At 37.9% G+C, this 18179-nt stretch overlaps 2 protein-coding genes across 10 annotated transcripts in view; one reads left to right on the forward strand and one right to left on the reverse strand.

The window, feature by feature from the left end:
* Positions 1-18179, forward strand: part of LOC131673792 (dual specificity calcium/calmodulin-dependent 3',5'-cyclic nucleotide phosphodiesterase 1-like) — a 125592-nt gene that overhangs the window by 57741 nt on the left and 49672 nt on the right. The gene's annotated exons all lie outside the window — the stretch shown is intronic.
* LOC131673795 (alpha-glucosidase-like) lies at positions 1227-8301 on the reverse strand. The gene is made up of 9 exons (XM_058952083.1): positions 8219-8301; positions 7808-7962; positions 5287-5621; positions 5097-5222; positions 4547-4966; positions 3308-3563; positions 2805-3000; positions 2522-2665; positions 1227-1604 (listed from the first exon to the last, which is right to left on the reverse strand). Exons 2-9 carry the CDS (start codon positions 7953-7955, stop codon positions 1523-1525), a joined length of 1707 nt encoding a protein of 568 aa, XP_058808066.1. The 5' UTR covers positions 7956-7962; positions 8219-8301; the 3' UTR covers positions 1227-1522.

Consider the following 18179-nt stretch of genomic DNA (forward strand, 5'->3'; position numbering starts at 1 on the left):
GCTGTTTTTCACTCTACCCGGACATTCATTCCCAACTCGTATTTGAATTTTGAACTTCGGGAGTCGCGAATTAATTTCCGGGTAACGTACATTTCAATTCTTCTTGTCTGATTTGTGTCAAGTTGCAATATCGCTTTTCCATTTAATGTATGCTTTATCACATTAGCAAAAACATATTAAGTTGAAATTTCCTTTTACACTAATTTTTTTAATAACATTAATTAAAATTATTTTTGAAATAGTTCATTTTTATTCTATCATCGTCGATAAAATTACGATAAATGTGTTTGATCACTGGTTTTTAATAATACACTATTAACATTTAGTTTACAAATGTTACATAAGTGGTAATGAATTAAGTTTATATGGAATAATTAAATAAATTATTTTTTATTAATTCTACGGAAGCTTCTATAACTCATAACGTACGAAGAGAATAGCGCAGTATTTGTATAATGGCTATAATTATCTGTGAGTGGCATGTTTGTTTGAAAACAAAGATCTAAAACGAATCGACGATGCTGAATAAAAATTTTGTTTTGAAAATGTAGAATGCTTACGTAGCTTCTGTTATAACAATACATCGAATAACAGAATTTAAAAATAAAATTGTAAATTTTATTAATACGCACAGTAAACACAAAAAATCAATTGACACGTTTTAGACAAATATTACGTATCAATATTTTTATATAACTCGATAGATTGAGCATAACGAAAATAATTATCGTGATAGCAAGGCGGCCGACATTTTTGAAATTCCAGCCTGATGCTCATCAATCTATCAGTTGGAAGTCAATTGGAAGTCACAAGCTTATTGCATGGCTGGATGCGTTGCAAAGTCGCGATATAGACAAGTAAAATTGAAGATGTATGTAGGTCGAGCTATAGATCGGGGAGAAGCTCGTGGCACGAGCGTACAATCAGCAAGGAGAATCGGTGGAGTAGTCGTGTCAGCTGCCAATAAAACTGTACAGGCGCGATGCTTTTCGCTTAATCACGTAATTAGCAGAGCAAGAAAAAGCGGATGTATCCTTTACTTATCTTTGGCATTTTGATTAAAGCTGAGAGCTTGCACTGAAATGTTTTTGCAACTTTTTACTTTACCCTGCTGCGATCAGATTGGCGCCGCTGAAATTAGATTTATTTTCTTGATGATGTCATCTCGGTGGCGTAAAAACAAAAAACCTACCAAAGTTCTAGGTTTTAAACCATTGGATTTACGCGTTACTTGCATTACGTATTAACGTTTTATTTGTCTATATTATAATGGTGTGAGCAGCAGCGTTAACATGTACTTTAAACGAATTCAGTGTTACAACAGCAGCTGTGACGTTGAACAAAAGTGAATCTCGTGCAAATATCCTAATTGCGAGTGCGAATAGAGGCGGCGAGTAGCGTCAGCGTGTGCGCAGAGCAAGCGTTGCCAAGCAAACGATGATTCCCAGTAAAACGTAGTCACAGTGCAGCGCGAATCAGCTTAGTCCATTGTGATTGCCAGTTCTTTGAGGCCTTTTGACGTCTAGTGACGACAATGGCCACCGCTGATATAAATAGAGGCAGCCCGAGCTGGGATCAGCAGACTTTTCGGAGAAATCTCGACCCTAGAAACAATTATAGATATTTTGTTAACACATTTACGACGGACAGTAAGTATTATAAATATAAACGGGACACAGTGAGAACAAATCGATCGATCGATCGATCGATCGATCGATCGATATATATATATATATATATATATATATATATATATATATATATATATATATATCATCAACACCCACTCTGTTCGCGTATATATATATATATATATATATATATATATATATACGCGAACAGAGTGGGTGTTGATGTCGACGTTAAGTGGATTAATAAGGAGCCAAGTGCATTAAATGCAGTCGTATCGTAAAGCCGTGAATGAGATTGCTCAGAACCGTTGAGAGCGAGAGAGGCGAACGGCGTATATATATAATATTGAACGAGGCGCGCATACCTTGCGGATACATACAGGTATACGCGCGTACAGTGAGAGTAAACAGTATATAATGCACAAGAGGCAGCTGATCTGCTTCGCTATTACGTAATTTGTGTTTGTCTATAGCGTAAGGGATCCTGTCAGTGAGCAATGAAATGCAGAGATATGTAGGGGGAGAGGAGTGAAGCTAACGTATAGACAGTGGCGAGCTTCAGCTCGCACGCGTGCTGCTAAATAAGCTCAGCTGCTCACTGATGGGATTGAGTTTGCTAGCTCGGCATTAAAGCAGATATCCTCGTTAAAACGCCTGGCCGTCAATCAATCGCATTAATATTGATATTGATCAGTCACGCGCAATTGGATCTATTATTTTCTATTCTCAAGTGATAAAAACGCGAATGATGAATTTAAAAAATGTCAGCTTCAAGTAGTTTTGAGCAATCGTGTACAGTTAGATTATGTACGCGATATACAAGGTTTATGGCTAATCTTAAGAAGTAGTCAAAGCTACTCGGGGTTTATTTGCAATAAAAGCAAACTTACCCGACTGAAGTAGTGCCGGCGTCGGAAGTAGAATGGTACAGTTGCACGCTAGACGGAACATTCTCGAAAGCTTCCAAATTTATGGTTTGCGGCTGATGCGCCACGTTTATCACAACGTAAACCGACCTCTCGCCTGCGAGCTCCCTGGAAAATAACGAGGACATTTTGTAAGATCGTAAAAACACACAATTATTGTTCGACTGACAAAGTCAGAAGTCGTGACTTGAAATATTCAACGAATGCAGAAACAGTGTTCGGAACCAAGCAGAACACAATGATTTACCTCGAAAAGGCAAATACGTTGTCATTTAATAACTTGGTCTCGAGCGAACCGTCTTTTACAGCCGGCCACTTCCTCAACTCTGAAACCATCAGGAAAGACTTGTAGTACGACTTGTCGGCTGCCTTTTGAGCAGCAAGATTGACGATTCTGTAGTTGTCGTTGATGCGAAGCCAGGTCTTCGGATTGGTTGAAAAACCTGAAAGTCAAAATTCACGAGTGACATTTTCTAGCAGGCGCAAGAGGAGCCGAGTCCAAATCGTTTGCATTGACATGAAACAAAGGACTGAGCGGACTAGAAATTCGCGTTGAAGCACGCTGTCGAGGACAAAACTCCCTTGGCAAGTAGCGAGAAACATGAAAAGTAAGAAAAATGCCAGGGAGCGGAGATATAACAAGCAAAAAACGCGTGGCGGGCGGCGAATCCCAGAAGTGAAGAAAACAGAAAACACGCGAAGCGGAATCAAGCTCTCGTTAGGGGCAGAATATAGAGGAGGGCTACTCACCGGCAGAAGTGGTATCGTCCCACTGGAAAGGCGTCCTTGCGGGATCGCGCGAAGCCGTCTCGTAGCTCTGCTGGCCGGCATTACAGCCCTGGGGATCCTGCGTCTCCTCCCATGACAGCCATGTGTCCTCCATGCCTATCTCGTCGCCGTAGTAAGTGACCCCGACTCCCGGAAGCAGCTGTACTATTGCTGTCACCGCGGCCGCGAATCCAACGCCGTAGCGCGTCGCCAACCGCGGTTTGTCGTGATTGCCCGCCTGGGAATAATCGTCACCATACCGCGCAACCCATTACTTTCCTTTCAGATAATCGCCAACGCTTGTCCACCATTAAGAAAACCCTCGTTTTTATCGCATCTCTTTTTTTTCTCGTCTTTTTTTATCGTTTTCTTGATGTATACGTGTTTTGCTATTAAGTAGGAAAAACATCCGCAGCGTTCATATCCGTAACTCCCCGGAGAAAAACCAGCTAAGCTTCATTTATTTTTTTTTTCGCAGGCCTCAGATAATTAAGATTGAACGTCTAGAGTCGGACGTAAGATCAGACTGATGGAAAATTTATTGTTTGGCCGTTCGATTTTGCTTCGTTGGAACAATTATCCCGAGAATATTTGCTGCTTCGGAGATCTTAATAGTTACACAAACACTTTGTCAGTATTGATTCTAACCCTCGGTAAATATTGGCGCTGTCAAAGTTTGCACCAACTCGCTTACTAATTATGCAGTAAACTGCTTTTTAAGCTACCCATTCATATGATATCTAATACGATTTTGACCGACAAAACATTTCTCCGTAGACCTCACAAGTTCCCCCCCCCTCTCTCTAACTAATTATCAACGACTTTAAGCGCTATGAAAACACTGATACAATCGTACGAAGATTACTCGAAAACCAAAAACAACAAAAGTGAGAGACAGAAGGTATTGTTAGCCTCCGAAGCATAAATAAAATAAACTCGTAAAAAGGTAGGATTGGATTATACATGGAACGTGGTGTATGAATGTTTTAGACACGCGATGCGAAAGTAAATTAAGGCAAAAATAGCCGCAGCGACACGGCTCTGCACAAAAGAAAAAAAATGCGTCTGGTAAAAAGTTCAGCATGTCACGCTCTGGGCTTTTTCATAGTTTGGGCAGGGCGGGGGGGGGGGGGCGGCTCGAGTAGACAGGGAAGCAAATATGTGTGAATACTGAATGAATGAAATATAAGAACAAATACCGCGAAAGAGTGAAACACTCACCACCCAGTTGGCCGTAGCTGCTGGGGGCATATTGATCATCCAGTTATCGATGAGCTCCTTGAATTTGGTGGCGCTCGAGTCAGCGCCGGCGGATGTGATGAGGCCAAAGTTGAAGGGGAAGTGAGCCCCGTACCTGTAGTACTTCATCGTGAGCTCGAGGCTAACATAAGCCTCGATCATCATGACGCGCTGTCTGCCCGTTGCCTCGTACTCGTCCAATACCTCACGCCACTGGCGCACTATCTCGTAAGTCTCGTGCAGACTGTTCGTGTAGATGTGGTTCAGGTAGTCGTAGCTGTTGGGATCGTTGCTCCAGCCGCTCAGCGGCTCGTCTCGTAGGTCTTCCACTTCCATCAAGTGCGGAATCGCATCCATCCGGAAACCATCCACGCCCTTGTCTAGCCAAAATCTCAATACGTTCTGCAACACACATTCAATTACAGCCATGTCCGTTTATGCAGTTTGCTTGAAATTCCATTCGATCGAAGTTATGGCCCTATGGGATCCCTAGAATCCAATTTTATATTAATGACATTTCGTGTAATTTTACCTTCATTTCCTGGACGACGTATTCGTTGCGGTAATTGAGATCGGGTTGTTGTGCAGCAAACTGGTGGAAATAATATGCTTGCCTCTCTTCGTTCCACGTCCAAGCAGGTCCATGGAAAACGCTCACCTACAATTTCGTGGAATTATTCCGCAAGTTTGCTTCAATTAGAGCTTACAATTTGAACAATTACCCAGTTGTTCGGCGGCTTTCTCTCTCCATTCTCAAAGTTGCCCTCATGCCAAATGTAATAGTCGGTGTAAGGGTCAATTTTTTTAATACTTTTTTGAAACCATTCGTGCTTATCCGAGCTGTGATTCGGTACAAAGTCGAGGATCACCTTGAGTGAACGGTTGTGCGCCTCTTCTAACAGATTCTCAAAATCTTGCATGCTGCCGTACACCGAATCGATACCCACAAAATCAGAGATGTCGTATCCAAAGTCCACCATGGGACTTGGAAATATTGGAGATAACCAGAATGCATCAAACTTTGATTCAACCAAGTGTTGCAATTTGCTTTGTATTCCTACAAGTGATAAATCTTTTGTTGAACAAGACTGTCTAGGAGGTCCTAAATACCTAAATTGTTGTTACTGCAGAGAGTGCTGACAAAGTAACTTACAAGATATATACATAGACACGCACCTATAATAGTGTGAATCTATAGATACGCAAGTGTACGTATACCTACATATGTGAATATTTCATAGGACTCATTGCGTCATAGCGATGGCAAAATAGATCGGAACAAACGTTATCTATTGATCTGTATAGCCCTGTGAGAATAAAGTGTCTCGCTCGCCCAACGTTTCTACTTTTGATTTTCATAAGTCTTTTGTGGGGCTTACAAATGGGCTGGACTAATAATGAATATTAATTTCCGCTGTGATACTTTTCCTGTTTCTTCAAAGCATCCGGTCACGCAAATGATACTGCGCTTCTGTTTGAAGGAGAAAGCGTAGTGAGGCAATTAACCTAGCTATTATTTAATACTTTATTTATTACAGCCGCGTTACGTAAGCGGTACCACATCGGGCGCAGCTTTGTTCGTCGAATGTAATTGGAATGTTATGGCGAAACCGATTCAATCGGTTCATCGCTCCGAAATTCTATTGATTAATCTCGGAAACTCTGCAAATGTCGTCAATTTAAATGAGTATGAAATTGCAACGAGTAAATTATTTTGTTTGTCCATGTATTTCGCAGAGCAGTTTGGAAAATATGAATTCAAACTAGTTTAATTTTACTGCCAGCTAAAAAATTCGCATGATAGTATTTGCATTAAACAAAAACACGACTACGTCGGATTTGGCCTCTTGTATCGAGGTTGGTGAAATATGTATGCAGAAGAGAGTGGGACGGGAGGAAAGAGGGGGAGGAGGAGCAGACGACGAGGGTCGAGTAGCCCGAAAAGCGGATAATTCGCTTAGTCTGTGTATCGTCGGCGATTCGGTGACAGTCGCGATGAAGTCGAACTACAAGTGCCGCAGCTACTCGATTAATTCAGTGCCTGGGGCTCAATTCCTCATGACTATCATTGCGCGTCAATGTCATGCGCTCCAGACTGCGAGAGACCGATCTCATGTTTTGCGTGACTCGATAAAATTTCAATCAGGATAGCGCGCGCTGTAGTAGCCGTCCCGCTTCATTTTAGCGTTGCTTTTAAAATGCGCGCCCCCTATGCGTAATTTTAGTTTAATTCCATTCGCTTGGCTTTCAGAGTTATCAGTTTTTATCCTCTTTGTCAACCTAGAATTTATACTTTTATGTTCTATACGTGACAGAGGTTCGTTTTCTCAAGCGAGAGCAATATACCGATAATTAATTACGTTATGATTTACGCTTGTATGAACTATTTAATAAACAATAAAAAATAATACGAAATAATGGTAGTCGTATTATTGTCAAACAACGAGAACTTCATCATGAATATTCGATATTCTCATTCACCTCTTTATCGTATATTACTGCCTATGATGCATATTCACAAGCTCATTAAATAGTTGATAATCCATTCCAACTTACGCGTATGAATTTTGAATTATGAGTAATCCATATTTTCCAACATATTTCGTTCTTTATTACTAGTCGCGCATAAAGCTTTCAGTTATAATATTAACGTGCGATATAAAGACATGATTTATCGAGTTATTTTTTTTATTACACATTCTTCATTGATTGACGTAATCTCAGATTCATCAGTAGAGATAAAACGCTAAATCGCATTACGCGAATCGCAAGAGAATAAGTGCACGTGCAACAATAAAATGTTTCTTTTTTATTCTATAGCACGAGTTTAATGACTTAATTAGTTGCTGTTATAAAGGACTTTAAAAAAAGTCATTTCGTAAATACAAAGTTAATAATTTAAATCTAGTATTTGCTAAATATTGGTTTATTAATCAACACAACGTGGAATATTACGGTTTTAGTATCCTGCGCTGCTGTTGCCAACCAAACCACTGAGAAGCAATACTCAATAATAGGAATAATTACGCCGCAATACTGCGTTCTTGCATGTACCATTAGCAATATTATCGCATTATGATTCAGTTTTAGCACCTTGATACAAATATTTTCGTAGCTTTATTCAGCATTTCGATGATTATTTGTCTACTTTTATAATTTGCTAGTATAAAATGTCGTTTATTTTGTTGAAAGCACCAAGATGTATAAATCTGCAGAATCGAAATCCAAACAAAGAAAACTCACCCTTGAGGTCACCTATTCCATCGCCGTTGCTGTCTTTAAAACTTCTTGGATAAATCTGATACAATGACATAGAATTCCACCATTCCGTTTTTCCATGAGCTCCGACAAAGAGTAAAGCAAACGCGCCAAGGACTAGTCGAGATCTCATGTTTCTCCTAGCAATAAAGACAGTCAAATGCACTCAATGCTTAATGGAACATTTTCAAGATTTTCTCCATTTATTTCAATGCAAACCGGATCGAGTCAATTGTTTTATGAATGTGTATAAATAAATTTCAAATACAACTTTTTAAATGGGCAACCCTTATAATTCGTGTTTGTTTTTCGCGAACAACAAATAAATTATCGAAAGCATTAATGTAAGGTAGAAAATATTTAACAAAAATTGTTAGGCAATAGTATATAATTTACCTTTAAAGATGAACAGCACGCGATTCTTGATAATTATTCTTTGGCTTACGATACTTTTCGTGTCACATCAAATACGTCCACTAAGTGTCATGAACGCACAATCTATCTTTTATAACGTAACATTACGAGATTAAGGGGGCCGGGGTGTTTGTTTTGCTTCAACTGTACCTTGTCGCTTGTGCGATTTTTATTGTTTCAGTAATTATGAACACGTTAGTAGGTGACAGATGAACAGTTTTTAATGAACATCAGTAAACTCAAAGAGAAAAAGTTTGTTAAAAATATATTCTAGAGTTAATGAAATGTAAAAATTGTTAAGGTAGGTCGCAGTCGGCAAATTTTTGGTATATTTAAAATAACAATTGACATTTGTTTAGGAAAAGTTTTAAAAAAATATACAGTAACATCAGAAAAAAAAGTAATGCCTTTCTTTATTGCTCCATTTGCTCAGCTGGAAAGAGATTTAATGAAAAGCAAAATATTTGGAACATTATTGAAATGAAAATCTAAAGAATGTGTCGATATCGCACACATCTTCGAGATGGTAGTTTCTTAACTGTCACGTGGACGGGGTATGCCTGGGTATATCTATGTATTCGGTAGCACTCGAATTCAATCTATCTATTTTTGACAGCAACACAGATACGTGAACGGTCCACCGGATCGCGACACAGTAATCAGTCGGCCGTAAGTGGCTTTTGGCGAAGGTAACTTATATTCCACTATTTTTGCTAAACCTGTCGGCGCACGTTATTCTCTCCAGAGCCACTCGAGGGAAAATGCGCGGTTGGTAGATGAGAAACATCTATAAAAGCTTGGCTCGTTCATGTGCACAAAAATTATTTTGAAACTTTACCACACTCTCTACACAAGCCAATTGGAAATATTATCTAGATAAAAAATGCAGTGATAGAACGATAAAATTGCTTTGATCTTTATTTACATGAATAAATGTGTAAGTAACTGTAAATTAGCTAGCGTACGCGTTTTTTGATTATAAGATTGTAATGACTATCGGTCATGATTGAGCCTACCTCTCAGTTTTGTCAATGGGTAAATTCCACTAGTGTTTCTTCATTGACGGCTTGTAACAAATTTCTTAATTAATGTAATTATTTCTTCGGTTTGAATTGACCGGTTCAAACTTTGAGTCGTTTATGTTTATAGCTAATTTCCCGTCGTACTGAGATGACGTTCAAAATTCGCATTGCGATCTTGGTGACTTGAAAGAGACATCTAAGAATAAATAAAGCGACGATCGAACTCAGCCGACTACGTGCTATGCAGTGCCAGCTCTATTATATATAAGAGCTTCTTAAATTTAGAAAACTAATTTTAGAAGTGCACCGTTAATGTTCTGATTAAAAGTCGAAAAATTATTCACTCATCTGACAAATGACTTTGCAAGACATCCGTCTTTTCTGAAAGCGTCATGTAAAGTTTTCACCAATATAAGCCCATCCAATTTCGTAAATATAACAAATAATTTTCCAAGCACGTCAAATTGATGAGTAATATAATAAGTACGTGCTTTGTTACGAGACAATGGATATTCGTAATATTCAATTTGAGTATCCTATAGCATAAATTCTTCATGTATTATAACAACGAAGTGTTCGCACGTTGAAAGATAAAGGTTCGCGCTCGTACCGGAGTAAAAGTGAGTTACTACAGCTCTAGCCGCATCTTCCCAGCGATCTATTATTCAGAACAGGATTATGTAGCCAACAAGGGGTAGAACTAGAATCTTCCTTCTCAGCCCGCTCACGTACACCTTGGAGCCTTTTTTTACAGTTCGTAAACTTCTGCGTAATCTTTCGATAAGAGCTCTTTCCAATACATTTTTATCATTCTGTGTTGCTGCAAAACAAGGATAAATATATCTGTGACGTCTTGAGCGTTAGGAGAAATACAATCATTTAAAGACCTACCAATATGTGCCTAGTAGATAGGCTCAATATAGAGTAAAAATGAGAAATATTTCTAAGTGAGTTTATCTTTACCTTGTAGCTTGTTGATGCGTTCTTGCGGGAGCCTCTTAAGTAGAATAGCAGAATCCGCAAGTCAGAGTTTTGCAGTTTGCTTAAGTTTATATTGAAATTACATTCACTTGATTCAATCTAAGATATTTGCCAAACATTCGTATTAAACAATTTCGCGCAAACTGCTTGTAACGCATTTTTGGATTAACACGTTCATGGCCGACTCTCGCTTATTTAGATTTCGGTTTGATTTGAAAGAAGAACGTCTTATGACGTTACATATCAGTTGTTTGACTCCGAAGAAAAGGTTTTGCTCTAAAAGCACAGTTGAAAGGAGTAATCGAGACTTATCAAATTTACAGTGTAACAAAGGGTGCTTTTGAGAGGTGCGGCGATGCCCGCTGAATGATGCGTCTCGAGGGAAATTCAAAGAGGTCGTGGCACGAGAATCCGAAAACACATCCAATTCAACTGTGCGCTGGACTGACAAGTTTTATGTGGCATTGCGGAACGGGTGTGAAACTAATACGGACTGCCCGAGGAAAGGTTCTAGTGCATCAGGAATGGGAATGAATGAAGTGTGGCGTAGATCTGTGCATTTTTAGAGTTGTCATGGCGCCAAATACGCGCGATCGGCGTGCGAGCCTAAGCGATTGCTTTGTGCAAAAGGATTAAAGCGAAACGGTGGCATCGACTTTCCCTGCCACGCGCGCATTGCGGCGCTGCGGTGTACGGGTATCCGCACGGCTAATTTCGTATGCGCAAGGTGGTCCACTTCGTTGGAGATAACAAATACTAAATGCTATCTATCGCCGCGTTCGTCTGTGGCGCACGAGTGTGACGTCGCTGCGGAGCGATTGCAACGCGTTATTCCACGCGCCCTACAGGCATCTGTTTGCACAGGCGTTTCCAGGGGAATCGCAACCAAGTATTTTCATCAGCATGCTAAATTAAGCGACTATTGTCGAATTAATATCCAACGCGTTGTCGTCTATCACATTGCTGCACGAGCCAAGGCCCTTTCTGATTTACAATCTGCCCAGCTGGATTAATGAGTGACAGTCCTGTACGCCGCGGAGATGCTTTATGGGAGAAGGATGGCAAAGGCAAGTATATAAATATTTTCAACATAGATCAGAAATAAAAACCATTAACGATCTTGCTAATTTACATTTATTTTAATATGCTAAATCTGACTTCGAAGAATCTTTCTAATTAACAGTTTCCAATGAAATTCAACACTCTAGAGTAAGTGTAGATAGTCACGTATCGTCTTTGTGTGCTTGTATAATTAGGGCACTGTCGTTGCAATCAGGCGCGTTTTACTTGCAACCAAATCCACTCATTTTTATACAAACAAAATAATGACAACGCTTGAACAAGAAACTAGAGTCTTCATTTACGAATGCCTACTTTTGCAGTCATTAATCATGCTAAATGGGTTTTTTAATTATTTACGCGAAATTAAAAGTTTTTTACTGACGACGAAATGGTCAATGTGATGTGATAAGGTGTGAAGGTAAGCAATATTACTGATCGTAGTGCTTGCATGCGTGTGAACTTGACTCTATAAATCTGTCAAGGACGTGCAAACACAAATGCAGAGACATGTGCCAAGTGTTCGTCTATGCGATTACCGGAAGTAATTACAAAATGCAATCGGAATCTCCACGCGCAAGTCGAACTACTTTTCCTGTTTCTCTGACACGAGTTGCGCAATGTCAACCGACCGATTGTCATTTTATCAATGTTACCAAACAAACGATCTGCCGCAGTTCCAATGAAGTTAAAATGTTTTATTCTCATTAATTACACAAGAGAGTCACGAGCAAGCTATTGTGCTTTAATGTTAATGCTAACCTCAATATATAATTTATTGCATTTGAACAAGAAGAGTGTTAAAATGGTATTTATTTATTGTGAATAGTTTTTGTTATCGGGACAATTAGAAAATGTGATATATTTCATAAGTAGCGAAATGTCAGTCAAGAGTAAAATTTAAATTTCTAGTGTAAACAAGAGATAACGAAACGCAAAAAAATTTGCACAAGCGCTTTCTTTTTACAACGAATACCTTTTGAATTGTCCGCGAGTCTTGAATCTTCAGCTCTTTTTGGTAAAATGGCACTGCTCTGACAAAGTCATTGAATTATGAAGGATCTTCCAAGCGAAATTAAACAAGCTAGAAACTATGAGCGACGGCTTGAAGCCTCTTGCTATACTGCACGTATCTTTTACGATTTCACACTCGCGAGCGGAGGAAAAGAATTCGCTTGGGTATCAAGCCAAATATATGTCTTACAAATTTTTTGTTCAAATCCGTCCTTAAATTTTTTTCAATGTAAAGAAAAAAAAACATTTTTGGAGTGTAAATTACTATCCACATAAAGTAATTTAGTATTTTCGGGGACGCGGAACGTGACATCTCGCCTACCCTTGCTTCGAATAAAAAATTTCAAAAACTCTTAGAATAAAAAGTTATGACAGCTTGCATTCAAACATTCCGTTATGAAGTATCTAAAAACTTTCTGTATAACTTTCGCAGTTATTCATAGAATTTCAATTTTTTCACTATTGATTTCAAAAGGCTGGCGTAAAAATAAAAACCACGAACGGAACGATTATCAATACTCCTATATGTGTTAGCCATTAGCTGGCAGCAAACTAACGAGAGCAAAATATAAAAGTCTGCCTACGACGATATCAAGCTTGTTTAACAAAGGCAGGATATTTGTCAGTAAATTGTTGACTCGTGCAATATGAAATCGATAATAAAATATGTTCTTGTCTGTTCTTAATCTATACGCTCCAGGTGATCGCGAGCGCGGTTCGTCCTGAATTTTAAAAAGTTGTCGAGTTTATAGAGCGCAAAAGAAGGTATATAGAACCAATGAAAATGAAAGTGTGAAGAGATGAATGGAATGTGAGTAAATTGGAAAATGAAAAGAAAAATAAAAAGCTAAAAGCTCAGCGGATAGCGAATGGAACAGGTGTGGTAAGCATGTTAATCCTTGAGAATCTCGGAGGCTGCACTGGGATTTCGCAAAAGCTCGGCTGCGGTGTCAGGTGAAACAGGTCAGAGGTGCGTGCGCGGCGCGTCATCGCGCGATAATCAATATCCAGGTGCACCATGCTGTGCTCTCTCTTTCTCTCTCTACTTCCGCTCCCCTACTCTCATAGCCGAGTGTGGGAGGGGATCAGCCTCTGTCCCTGGTGCCGCCGCTTCGCGAGGCTTGCCAGCGCATTGTTTCCTCTAGGTACATATCCCTTTTAAATAACAGAGCAACAGTTGCCTCTTGTGTGGGATCATTTATTACTTTGCGGCATGCCTCAAGATGGCTTTTTCAACTGGCAATGTCTACAGTGAATAATTACATAATCCATCACTGTTTATATCAACCTTCTTAATGGAGCTTATGCTGCATTGTGCAGAATAGACTCTTACAGTATTCTTGTACGTCACTTTTGCGTATATGTGTTTTGTAACATTTAAAAAATTACCTAGCGATTAGAAATAAGATTACTGTAAAAATTTGTGTTGATCATTTTTTCGAGCACGCGATCCAACGATTTGATTGTAAAAAGTATGATAAAAGACAGATAAACAGTTTATTTTACATACAAGCTATAAAGAGTGTGGTACTATTCTGACAAATTAAAACATAATATTAAAGTATCGTGTTGATTACTAATCGACAAACATATAAATTTTGTTTCTAGAAAGTTCGGCGAAAACGTAATGTACAAAAAATATCTATTAGATATCTTTTAACACCTTTTTTTTCTGTAATTGAGTCAAGAGCTGTGCCGATTATTCTTACTGGGTATCTCCAATCTTAGAGTACTTTTAAGTTCAAACTTACCAACTGGTTTGAAAATTTATAAATGTTCTTTATATAACAGAACCTTGCCTCTTTTGCAGGATCATTTGTTATTTTGTAGCATGCCTCAAGACGGAGTTTTCAACAAAATGTCTACAATGAATAATTACATTTTGACCGAGGACTATCGAATCAAGTTGCGTTGGTAATTTTCTTTAGTGGACGCTCGAATAATATTGTCATGCATAAAAGTTGTTCTGATACTCCATTAGAACAGTTTGAAAACTTTTAACATCAGATGAATGACATTCTCACGATATAATATATTGATATCTCTGACAACAAAGTGTATTGGCGAATGTTGAGATGACAAAGTACCATAGTAGATTCTGTTTTTACAAAATTACAAGTAAAACCCAATTTGACGAAGTGACAGAACGAGCGACAGGTAGATACAAAAGTAAATATCGACCGCTATCGCGCTATCGTTTTTATAGATAAAAGAGCTCTTTACCCCACAGCACATCCGACACGTGTCACGAAGCAATATTTTATGCAGTGCGCGCGGAACCAATTTCAAGCGATTTGTCACGGAATAAACAAAAAAATAAAGAAAAAGATCAATGACAGAGATAAGATGAGAACATAGTTGTTATTTACAATGAAGTTATATTAATTGTAGAAATATTTTAAGATTTCAAGTACGAATAAATTTTGGGGATACAAGTATCTATATTAATTTATAATAGGATAGAATATATATAATAAGTCTTACATATATTCTCCAGTTATTTTCTACATCACCTCCCGAAGGATTTTGGTTTTATTTACCTTTTTTAACTTTTTTACAACGAAACATTTTTTCAAAGCACTGATACGAGCAATCTTACGCTTTGATTTCTAATTAAAATAAAATATTCTAGGTATCAAAATAAAGTTATACAACTCTTTGAGCTTCTGATTTAGTTTTTGATAATGCAGCTACATAAAATATTTCAATTTACAAATTTATAATGAATTTTACAACTATACACATTTTTAAAATTATTATGGTTATCTTCCAAGAGTAGATTTTATCCTCTTTTAAATTAGAGAGATTAAAAAGTTTGATTCAGTTTAATGAATTCTTCTTGCTCAAGCTGATTTAAAGGATGAATAAAAATTTTTATCTTTCCATTTACCATTATCAGCCTATGAGTCAATTTACATCAACGAAGTTAACAACCAGCTTATAAAGTCTTATAAATAGATACATTTATAGTCTTATAAAATAGACGGGATAAAGAAAAAGTTTTTTTTATCTGATAAAAGATCTTTTCTTAATGTTGAAACTTAGTTTTGAATTTCAATGTTCAATTATAAGGTATGAATTTCATTGAGAATGGCAAACTTCGTTTCCTTTTTAATTTAAAAATAATAATGTAATTTGAAATCAATTCTTTGATATAATGAATCTCTTAAACTATAATATGACTAGGCTTTCTACACAACATTCCCTACTTGTTATAAATATTGGTAATTTATCTTCTTATGAAATGATAAAAATAGCACAGTTTAAATTTTGATTCAAAGCTAGAAATTAGTTGGTAAAAATTAATATAAGTTAATCAAAACTTCTAGCAAACCAATAGCTATATTTCTTTTCGAAAGATTCTCCAAACTTAACATAAAGAATAATTTTTATTTAATTTTTTCAAAATTAAATTTCATTAAAATATTCTGTATAAAAAAACGATATTAAGTTAACTGGAGAAGTAGGTTATTGATTGAAAAGACAAAAATGAATAACGTTAAAACGTCAAACATCATGAGATATCCAAGTTTTGATTATTAATTAAACAGGTTCATCTATCGCAAAAAGAAGTACTTTTAGCAATTTTTTCACGTGTTGATACGATTTACTTTTCATGAGAAATCGATAAAAATTAAAGTCTTGATAAGTAATCAATTTTGCAATTCCAATCATACCTTAACCTGATTCGTATAAAAGTATTTTTTGATAAACTTGCGGTCACTTTATATTATTTTTAGTTAAGAAAAGCTCTGTTTATAGCCATCATAAATAATTGATCAATTCATCAAACAAACTAGGTCGACTCCAGTCTGTTCAGCATTTTAATTCTGTATTGACAAATCTATACTTGTATACTTTTCATATTGAGATGTTCTTCCTTCCCGTGCGTGACTCAAATGTTTAATTAGCACAAGAATGTAATTTAATTACAGAAAGGAACCATAAAAAAAGACCATTCTGAGTTAAATACACGTGAACTAAACTTTGTATTACTAGAGAAGTTTATTGCCGAGATTGGTTCGTCGCTGAAGGGCTGCGAATTAAAAGAAAATGAAAGTAAGGAAACCTATTCTCCAATGTATTCGACTTCAGTTGTAGGATTAGGTTTAGGTAAAGTCCGTTAAAAGAGTGTCGAATGAAATGGAAAGAGCGAGAGGTAAGGCGGAGGTAAGGCTTTGTGTAGGACCTCGTGGGCATATTTGTTCGATCTACGGGACGTTTCGCGGATTTGGAATGAAGCGCGCGAGCTCTAGTCGTGCGTCGACCGCTGGAAATTCAAAGGCTGCTAGGCACGGTAGCGATTCTCATCAAGCATTATACGGTTCGCATTCTTTTCTCGTTTGGTAGGGCGCGCACCCAGCTGCCTTGATAGTCTCCACCGTCGCGTGCGCTCACGACATAAACTTAAGTCGTCGTCGCCGAGTATTCCTTCCAAGCCGCATACGCGATTTCAGTCCTCTTTTAATATATTATGCATACCGACTGTGTGTACTCGAGGCATTAGGAGATAGACTTGGCCATTGCTTCCTTGAATTTTACAGTTTTATTGCATTTCCTTGTTTAATTGTGTGGATATTCCGAATTCCTCGGTGGCTTCGTTGACCTAAATATTAAACGACGGATATTGCATCGAAGGGCGCACAGGTCCCTCATTGATATCGCCCGCATTCTACTCAAGAATTTGCATATCAAACATCATCGAAGTGCATTCCAGCAAACGTCCTTTAATAGAAAATATATGGTTCGCTTGCCAAATCGCTGGTTCCCTCTTGGTCGTGTGAATAGCCATAACTTTCGCAAGAACGGCCTGCTGTGCAGATTGAGCCATAGCGTCAATGTTGTATAAGCCCTCTATTTAGAGGGCTACTTTCATAAATATCTACACAAGAGCTTTACCAAGTAAATATAAAGAAATATGCTGCGAAAGCTCTGAGAATATTTAAAGTTGAACGTTTGCTAGGAATTGCTGGCATGGGATTGAGTCGAAGCTGTTGCTTCTAGATAAGATATGTCTCGAACGGATTACGCTCGTTTAAAAACAAATTTATCGACAAACATTTCGTTTGAAATGAGATCAAATCATTTGCTCTATATACGAGTAAAAGCAAATATGGAATCATTTGATAAGAAGGCCATCGTAGTTTGCGAATGCGACGAGCTTCTCCTTCTACTATGTAAGCCTTCCCTCTCGACTCGATAAGACTAATCGAAGAAGAACCCACTCGAAGCGCCATCCGCAGATTCTCGGATTATAACAGCCAAGTGCGCGCACAGCTTTCGAGTGCTTGCGCCTTGACCCTTTCGAATTTGCGAGCCGTAGGCTTTGCCGCGGTTTTTATTGAAATTAATTGAAAACGAGACGGGCACGAGACGGAAAAGCTCGCGCGCGGCAATAACTTTATGTAATTTCCGTCGCGGTTCGAGATTGCAAATAAGTAAATTGCACGGCAATCATTTCGCAGCGAAAAAACTCCCGCTCGCCTTTCAAATAAATCTTACTGTAATTAGACTTGCTTTTTGTGTCAAGTTTCCAACCTCTGTGCTCACTTCAATATTTTTTAAATTCTAATTTACGATTTAAAGCGACTATTTTGTTGCTCGGTATCTGATTAATAAATCTCTCTCGTTGACAGAATTTCGCCGCACCTAAAAACTAATAATCATTCCGAGCTTTCATTCAAAAACAAAGAAAGCACAGTCTGAGATTCATTTTTGCCATTGAAATTCAAATATTTGATGAAATATTAAGCAATTCAAATGTTTTCCAATGTATTTCACACTCGCGTTAACAGGAATTAATAGTTCGTGAGAATTAATGATGCGTTAAAAATATTGATAAATATATGTTCAAATGTTGACAGGAA

Source organism: Phymastichus coffea, unplaced genomic scaffold (genome assembly GCF_024137745.1).
Source record: "Phymastichus coffea isolate CEN01 unplaced genomic scaffold, Cenicafe_Pcof_1.1 PCOF00198, whole genome shotgun sequence".
NCBI lineage: Eukaryota > Metazoa > Arthropoda > Insecta > Hymenoptera > Eulophidae > Phymastichus > Phymastichus coffea.